The sequence below is a fragment of a genome, unplaced genomic scaffold, assembly GCF_019419815.1.
Source record: "Pyrus x bretschneideri cultivar Hongxiangsu unplaced genomic scaffold, Pyrus_bretschneideri_v1 Contig5, whole genome shotgun sequence".
Classification (NCBI taxonomy): Eukaryota; Viridiplantae; Streptophyta; class Magnoliopsida; order Rosales; family Rosaceae; genus Pyrus; species Pyrus x bretschneideri.
In genome coordinates, this window is record NW_025999787.1 from 6777730 (window position 1) to 6787220 (window position 9491).

The 9491-nt window shown below is 37.9% G+C and overlaps 1 protein-coding gene across 1 annotated transcript; it reads right to left on the minus strand.

The window, feature by feature from the left end:
- Positions 1–4296: 4296 nt before the first annotated feature.
- LOC103933445 (fasciclin-like arabinogalactan protein 4) lies at positions 4297–5897 on the minus strand. The gene has a single exon (XM_009343143.3). It carries the CDS (start codon positions 5755–5757, stop codon positions 4492–4494), a length of 1266 nt encoding a protein of 421 aa, XP_009341418.2. The 5' UTR covers positions 5758–5897; the 3' UTR covers positions 4297–4491.
- Between the last annotated feature and the right edge of the window lie 3594 nt (positions 5898–9491).

A 9491-nucleotide genomic window follows, 5' to 3' on the forward strand; every position in this document is an offset into this window, starting at 1 on the left:
AATGAGATCAAGTTCGGGTTTTTTTAAAGCCATCAATGTTGTCTCCGCTTGTGAACATGCGAAAGAGATCGGGGCAGGCCTTGGCAGAAAACATATTGGGGAATTGTGCGTGGTCCTTTGCACCAAATGACAGTGGAAAGTGAGGAGGTACAATTTGAGAGCTTGGTTGCTAAATTCAGGAAAGGCATTGAGTACTGTGGTAACTTCCTAGAAAGGGACATATGTACACTTGCAGCAGTTGGTGCAGGTTTCTTTCGACGTAGCCAATTTCGGATGGGGGAAGCCATCGTGAGTTAGCGTTCGTATCGCATTCAAGAATGGCGATGGCATAGAAGCTTCCTTGACTTTCACGAAGAAGACATGGCCAGATCTGAAAGCAATGAGGAGCTGCTTGCATATGCGTCTTTGAATCCAACTGTCATTCTATATTCTATTTCTTTGTGCTATCGTTTGATATTCCCCTTTCCCAGGTCACTTCAGTTGGAGTAAACATTCCACAAAAGATCATTGATGTTTTTTCTTTTAGCGAAAATAAGAAAGAATTAGGCGAGGTTATCTCTTCGTCAATGAAAAAAGATCATTGATGCTTATGCACTCAGCGAGTTCAATTTTATATAGTTGTGTACAATTGCCCTTGGCTCTTCAGTATTGCTACGTACGTACTATCCTCCAATTTTGGCAGGAGGGTTTGGCTGAGATTTCACCAAATTTTTTTCTTTGGCCAATAGATTTCACCAACTCGAGTCCATTGTTTTCCTCTTCGTCTTCCTTAAATTTGGGGATTACACTCTTTCATTTCTTTATTTTTAAGTAATAGAAGATAAATTCAAAATCAAAATCATATGCTTCAATTGTCATAACCACTCTACTTTCTGAAGCAAGATCTACATGTTCTAGTTAACCCGTCTCTCACGAATTACAAGGATTTTGTGGATGAACAATGCTAAGAGAGATGTTGAAGTATTGTACATACATTCATCTGAAAAATGGTAATGTATACACAACGAGAGCCAAGAAGTCCACAAAATGAAAACCAAAAATCCAAAACTACCCGAACTATTTACAAAATTAGAAGATTTTGTTTCATTCTTTCATAACCATTCTTGGTCATTCTCCACTTTTTTCGTATTCAAGCCAAGGTTCTAAAAGACGCTAGACCCTAGTCGGACGGTCGACTGAAGCTTAGCGCCTAGGCGGATTCAACTAAATTTATTATATTTCATATAAATAATGGTCTTCTTATACTTAAAAGATAAATAATTGTATTTCTAAGTGAGAATCGCGACCTAGACGAGTTTGGGCTGGCAAGACGGGCAGCTAGGTGGTCAAGGTGGGCTCCTAAATAGATCTAGAGGTCATTTCTTAATTTTCAAACGTCTAGAAACTAATCAGGATGGTGACGAAACTCCTAATGCCTAAGTTGGGCCTAAAAACTGCTTCACCGATTCAGTCAGATGGACAAGTCTGGATCATAGTGCACGACTTTCAGAAGGCTTCAAGGGAACGAGAGAATTTCTCGTGAAATCAATGTGTTGTCCTTGTAGCATCGACGACATAAATTATTGTCATGTATTCGAAACATCATCCCATCTCTAGTTGACAGATTGCAACAAAAAATTCACTTCAAAGGAACCCCGTTTCATCTTGTCTAATCCAGAAGCCAAAAAACAAGCATCACCATCAGAGCGTATGCAGAAATAGAACGCGAAAAGGCGTCTGAGCCTCTGAGCACATCACACTGTAGATCCCTCCCCCTCTCAAATCGTGAATAAGGATCCTTTTTGTGAGTATTTGTGAATCCTCAAATCGTTTTCGTTCATCGTATATCATGAGTTTATAAATTATTTTAAATATTTTTATTTTAAATTAAATATAAATAGTATCTAATGAAAACTGACAATATAATATATGATCAATGAACACGATTTGAAAATCTCTAAGATCCTCGTAAAGATGATCCGGAGAGGATCCTTTGACTCAAATCGTCTCACTATATCTGGCCGTACACTGTCCCCACCTCTATGCTTCTGCCCTCTGGCTTCTGCCAATCCAATCAACATCTAACGGCTTAGGAATGCGTGAACAAAACCACATCTTATACTTGTACTCCATCGCTACCGTTTGTTCCTAAGGCCCACACCATGCCTTCTGTCATGCACTTTTTCTCACTCATTATATGGGTCCCCACCACCAAATTTAATTGTTGATAAAAAAAGAGAATAAGGCTTGGCTGTTGAAAAATCAGCAATAGTTTTTACTATCAGCGAATTATGGATAGACATATGTTTCAGTAATTAATTTTTTTAATAACAACTTGGATACCTGTCAACTTGTGATTCGCTAGCAGCCGAAGCTGCTACTGATTTTTTCGGCAACCAAGCTTTTTCCTAAAAAAAAAATATATATATAAATAAAAAAATAAAACTAAAATTTCAATTTCATTTCTCACATTTTATTTTGGGGAGTTATAGAAGGGTTAAGAATTCAGATAGAGTTTCAAGGAAGAGGGTTAAGAATTCAAATAGAGTTTCAAGGAGCTAATTTATGCTCATGTAATTTCCTTATTCACCGATTTCTGGCTAGTAAAGCTTTCAGTTCTTATTTCTTTGCGGTAAAGATGGTGGTGGCCATATTGTGGCAATCTATACAATTTCAGCAACCTTCATGACCTTCTCGATGTTGGCGACTTGAGTTGTAGGGTAGAGTTTATGGTTGTGCATTGGGTTTGGAGGTGATGGCATAAAGGGGGTGGAAGATTGTGCGTTGTGACTGTTACTTGGCGGAAGTCATGCATCAATGACCTTTTGTTGATGTTGGAGACAAAGTAAGCCCTACTTAATTTAATAGAAATTTAATTGGAGCTGAACATATGTGGCATTTCTGATAAGTTGGGTACTTATTTGGAATGTTTAGGAAAGTTGAGACTAATTTGGAATGACACTAAAAGGTTGGAGGTTTTAGCTTTTAGGTACTTAATCCTCGAAATTAACCCTACATCCTAATGCCAGCTCGATCGCCATTGATTCTTCTCTCCTAACAACTAATTATTTAATGAAAGGTTTATTAGGCCCATTTATTTTCTTTGAACACCAAGTTTATTAGGCCCATTTATTTTCTTTGAACACCAAGCTTATCATTTTCTATCTTGAAACTTTGAATGTACACAACAATTTTCTTTCTAGACCGAACAAAAAAATAAAAAAATCCAGCAATAGGCAACTCTAACCACCCCAATTTTGTTGTGTGGCCGGGGAAAGATCAAAATAGGTGTACCGATAGCTGAGATAAGGGTTTTCATTGTGGGTGGTAGGGAAGGTGGTGATAGGAGGTTGGGGAGTGGTAGAAATTGAGGGTGGTTAGGACTTGGAGAGATTGGATGGCCAAAGTTTCTTAGTGCTGAAATTTTATGTTTTATTTTTTAGTTTTTTTTTCAATTTGAGTATAAAAAGATAATTATTGAGCACATTTAGAATTTCAACCGAATAAAATAATCTCTACAAATTAATAAAACACTTATTATCAACCAAAACCTTATGAAATTATCCGTTTAACCTTCTAATTAATACAAAACATGAATAAGAAATATGGGGCATAAATGTAATTTCACACAACCAAATTTTGCTTTTTTTTTTTTTCAAAACCTCAACTACATGTAATCCTAACATATATCTAATTAAAAATAAATAAATAAATAAAAACTTCTCACTCTCACGTTCTCTATCACTTTCTTCCTTTCTCCTTCTATTTCAAAAACAAAAATAAAAAATTTTCTTACGCATTTTGTGTGTGCTCATATGCTAATAAATTAAGTATAAAAAGTGAATGAATGAATTTGAATAAATTTTTTTTGTTTGACCCCCAAACAAATAATTTGTGGTTTTAAAATGTCCAAAAGGGAGGGATATCGTGGGACCAAAATGAAAGCTTGATAACTTTATGAGTATGACAGAAGGCAACAAAAGTATATAAAAAAGGCAATTACTGAATAATTTTTATCCCAAATTAATTGATCCTTTGCTTCCTTCGTCTTTCTTTTTCTAAAAAATCGCAGATTTCCTACATTTTGGGGTATCCATACATTGAAAAATGAAAATTACCCACATGGGTTTGATGGGTTTGTCAGTTAAAGCCAAAAGCTAACCGATTTTATTCACCATAAATTACTGCAGAAAGTAAGATCAATGCAATTATGCAAATGCAGATCAGACTTGTAAAGCAAAAGAATTAGATCATGATCAAACACTTTGAATATCTTCAGAGGAGAAAACACCAGATCCAAGAACCTAAAAACAAAAAAAACAAAAATTGTTCTTTCTTCTGATTTACATAAAATTATTCAGACATTAACACAATTTTAACATCATAAATTTCAACAAATTGAAAACAAAAATGGCTTCTTTGCTTTTTGCAGCCCAATTCAATTCAATGTGTGAAAAAAAAAACCCACCAAAAATCTAACAATTGAGAACCAAAAATAGCAAAAATTTAATCTCATACCATTAAATACAATCCTATACAACAAGATGCAATCCACAAGCTCCGCAACCCATTGATTGCAGCAGCAGCAGCAGCATCCGATCCGATCTCTTCGCGAAAGTCCGGCGGCGAAGAGAGGTTCGACGGAGGCTCATTGAGGCTCTCCGGCGACAGGGCAATGTAGGGGGGAGGAGCCCCCGCTAAGGGAGACCCGGGTTTTGCAAAAACCGGGGTTTTCCCGAATATCTCCTTGGGCAATAAAACCGCCGAAACCCCGAAAATTGACACGGGCTTTTGGTCGAACACCGTCTGGGTGACCATGGCCTGGACGATCCCGGTGCTGATCACCATTGAGCCGTTGATTCTGCTGATGTTGAGAGTGTACGACGTGGCTCCGCCGTCGTCCGTGGCCAATGTGGGCTGGACCGGGTTCACAATCGACTCGAGCGAACCGAGCGGGTAGTAGGAGTGGATGACGTGGAATTTGAGAACTACCGCTTTTTTGTCGGCCGGGAGGGACTGGAGGCGGACGGTGGATGGGAGATTGGAGAACGCGGTGTCAGTAGGGACGAAGAGGGTGATTCCGGGGCCGCCCTCGTCGGCCTCGAACTCCTCGACGACGCCGGAGGCTGCGAGCATGGAGGCTGCGACGTTGAAATTGTGGCCGTCGATGAGGGCCTTGGTGATGTTGAGGCCGAGTGGCGGGCGGGTATCGGAGGCCATGAGGTCGAATCCGTAGGGGACTAAAAGGGAATTAACGGAAAAGATGGAGACATTGTACGGGAGGTTCGTGACGAGGGATAAAACGGTGGCGTTCGAGGGGGAGAAGGGGCCCGGGGAGTGGATCGAGACGACGCCGGTAGAGGGGTCGCGGGTGAGGTTGACGGAGCCGAAGTTGCTGGTGGCGTGGCCGGTGGTTTGGAAGAGGGTGGTGATGAGCTTGCCAGAGGGAGGGAGGCGTAGGAGGTCGGAGGGGGAGAGGTACTCGAGGAGGACGTGGTAGCGGAGGACGTCGGCACGTGAGGAAGGGGAGAGGCGGCGCGTGAGGTAAGAGGTGGAGGAGACGAAAGAATTGGGGACGGCGAGGAGGGTGAGGGAGGAGCGGGGGAGGATGTCGGAGGAGATGGAGGAGTTGAGGAGGGAGGCGAAGGAGGAGAGGTCGGGAAAGGGGGAGAGGAGGGTGGAGATGTTGAGGGCGTGGATGGAGGACGAGGAGAGAAGGAGGAGGAAATAGAGGAGGGCTGTAGGGGTACGATGGGAAGTGGGAAATGTATTGGCCATTGTGGTACGATTGGATAGGGGTAGTTGTTTGGCGCTCTCTCTCTCTCTCTCTTGCAGAGAGAGTGTTTTGGGTTTTTGGTGGATGCTGGTTTTAAGTGAGAGAGAGAGAGAGAGAGAGAGAGACAGAGAGACAGAGGGGGAGAGGAGTAGGAGTGAGAGTGAGAGAGTGAAAGAGAAAGAGATGATGAATGATGATGTGTGTGAGAATACCACAAATTTCTTTAGTGATTTGTTTGGCCAGTCGCAGGAGATGGTTGAGTGGGGGGTAGTCGCGGTGGGGAGATTTGCTAGCGGGCAATAGAAAAATTTTTAGTTGTGACGAAAACATAAGTGATATACCACGTGTTTTAATAAAAATGGTGAAAATTTTTATTTTTTAAGTTATTAACTTTTTAACACACATATCCCACTATTTATGTAATAACACATAATATATCATCACCTGTATCGATCACATTAAAAAATCCCTAAGGACAGTGGGGAGGAAAGTGAAGGAACATGGGAAATTCGGAAACTTGTACTCAAGTTACAGTTTTGCGCGGTGACAGAGTTTGATGAGTTTAGTTTCTTCAACTGAAAAGTTGATCGAGATCGACTTTCACTTAAGTTCATGTATCTGATTACCGATTAATTGGGGTGTTGAGCGAAGACAAAAACTACTATATTATTTGCAAGACACTTCTTACAAAAACGTAAAAAGTGAAACTTCAAATAAAACCTGACCGCATGTTAACCTGGTTCCATTGTATCGGTGAATAGTTTATTCTTATTGTACAAGTAACAAACATTTATTTTGTATTTTTTAATCAACGTGGCAAACATTTATTAAACCATTAAAATTATTTACAAGATCGAATTTCTCGTATTGAACTATCTATCCTCTGTTTGAGAGGGATACTTGATATGAAACCATTTGATTGAGATGGGTGTTCTGCATTTCACAATGAAGCTGATCAAATTCGTCAATGAAGGTTTGTCTAAGAAAAAGAAAAAAGACAACGGTGCACACATGACGCATGCAATTATCGGAACGCTAAGCTTAATGATAGTGCAAATAAGGGCTTCAAAATATTGTTTATACACCTTATTTTGCTTATTCGTTCTGTGTAGAATAAAAAATGGATTTGCTTGGTTATATTTTTCTATATTGCACTTTTACTCATAAGTACTAGCATATGGGTAAACACAAAGTGTGTGAGAAAATTTTTTATTTTTATTTTTGAAATAGAATGAGAGAGGAAGAAAGTGATAGAGAATGTGGGAGTGAAATTTTTTTTTTTAATTAAAGATATGTTAAGATTACATGTAGGTGAGACTTTGAAATAAAAAACAACAAAATTTGGTTATGTGAAATTAAATTTCTGCCCCATATTTCTTATTTATGTTCTGTTTTAGTTAGAGGGTTAAACTGGTAATTTCATAGGATTTTGGTTGATAATGAGTGTTTTATTAATTAGTAGAGATTATCCTTACGTGAAAATACAAGATTAGAAATATGTTTCATATTTTATTTTAAAACTTAAAGTGTTTGTTGGAAGTATAAAGAACCTAAACAATATAGAAATTGCAAAAAAAAAATTGATTTGGTTCTCCATAAGCATTTTTAATTTTTCTCTTATGGTGCAGTTTGATCTCCATTCTCCTCTCTCATAACAAGTAACTATTTAACCCATTAAACTATCGTTTGTTTTGTCAACAACAAAAATTATTTGAAGGCATTTGTATAGCTTTTAGATGTACTTCTAAAACAGGGGAGCTAGGTGCCCATGAGCATGATAAAAACTATGGAGTTTTAACGAAACACTTCCGGTACTGTTCACTTTTAACGAAAAACCATGTTTTTACATTTTCCTGGAACTATTCACTACACATTCATTTGTCAATTTTCATTATAAAGTCTTTTTTTGAACTTTTCGTTAGTTTTCCTTAAAGACTGGGTTGCTATCTCGCAACGGTGACGTGTGAATGTTGGGGCGCGCCTGGGGGGGGGGGGTGGGTTTGTTATGCGGTACTGATATTGTAACACAGTCCATCTAAAGCGGTGACGTGTGTGAATGTTGTTGGGTTGGGGGGTCTGTTAGCATTTTTTATTTTATAAAATAATTTAAATTTAAATTTCGAATAAGCTTTTTAACCAATCTCGTCACGCCACGTGTCATTATCCGAAGTACCATTTTTGTGAATAGAGTTCGATAAGATTTTAAACTAATTTCGTCGCGCGACATGTCCTTACCTATTTAGAATCGTTGAAAATATTGAAATGTGATATAAGGTTGGAGAAAATGATAAAGTATTTATTAAAAAAAATTATAATTTTTAAATTTTTTTCGGATTTTCAATTAGGTTTTTTTTTTTAAATTATTAACTTAATTAATCTGGACCGTCGGATTACAAAAAATTTGAAATCCAACAGTCCAGAATGAGACACGTGTCCCACCCAAACATTTCTGATTTTTTTTTTCTAGATTTTTTTTAAAGCCGAAAAAACTAGACCATTGATCTGGAAATCAAACAGTCCAGATTCAAAGTGACTGAGTGGGGTTGTCACGCAGACCCCATTGTCTGAAAATAAGCTGGAGATGCGCCCCCACGCACTTGACGTAATTTTTTTTATAACGTGGATGACGTCAGCCTGACGTCACTTCCCCTCAGACACTCGGGCCTTGGACTCCCGCTTGCCCTCTCCCACGGGCTCCCTCTTAGCCTAATAGCTCGAATGGGCTGGAGCTAGTTTTGGGGGCAATTGGATTGGATTTGGTGCCAATCCCCATAGCTAATACCACAGTGGAGCTGCTCTAATGCCAATGTATTGATTTGCGTTTTATTATTACTAAATTTCATCCATCGTTTGAGAAAAAATTACAGAAATTTGCGAGAGCCAAATGTGACGTTTTGTCTGAGAAAATCTCAATAAGTGGATACGTTATCTAATAATATTGAATAATCGTCTACCTGTTGTTGACAAATGAATTAATTAACAGAATTCTTGACATGAATGACAAAAGATGAAAGAAAGATGAAAGAAAAAGAGAAATCTAAAAATGTTGTTACAAAGTAGATCATGTGCACAACACATGATCACATAGAAAATGAAACAAATCCGACGACCTATGGTCTAATTGAGACACATGATAAATTTCGAGAACCACAAAATTCAAAAACAAAATTAAGGGACTAATTAAAGTGAGAATGGAGTAAATATTTTGGGATCATTGGTGCAATTAAACCCATTTAATATTTATTTTAAATATAGGTAAATTGATCTACCATTTATGTCATATGTCAAGCAATTGTTTGTTTGTAGTGGTTTTTTCTCTTGTTTAATTATAAATTTAAGTTATCCAGTACCATGATTTAATGATATTTTTATTTATTTATAAGTAAAATGTCTTAAATTTAAATATCGAGAATAATGAATTTGAAACTAATTTATTTTATTAACCTCATTGACATAAATATACTCTTGCACGTAAAAAAAATCATAAATTACAAATCATCATTCATAGTAGGAAAATTGTTGTAATTTGAAAGAATCAAAATAATTTTTAATTGTACTAATTTCATGTGAAAGTGTTGGTACAGGAGGGACAATTTGCTTTTTGATATGTCATCAATCATGCGTTCATGCCTTGGAGTTAGAGCAAATGGGAGAAGTGGGGGACTTGACCCTGCAGGATTCAGAAGGAAGAAAATGATCAAATTAAAAAGTGATAAAGGAGTCTGTGCTGGTTACC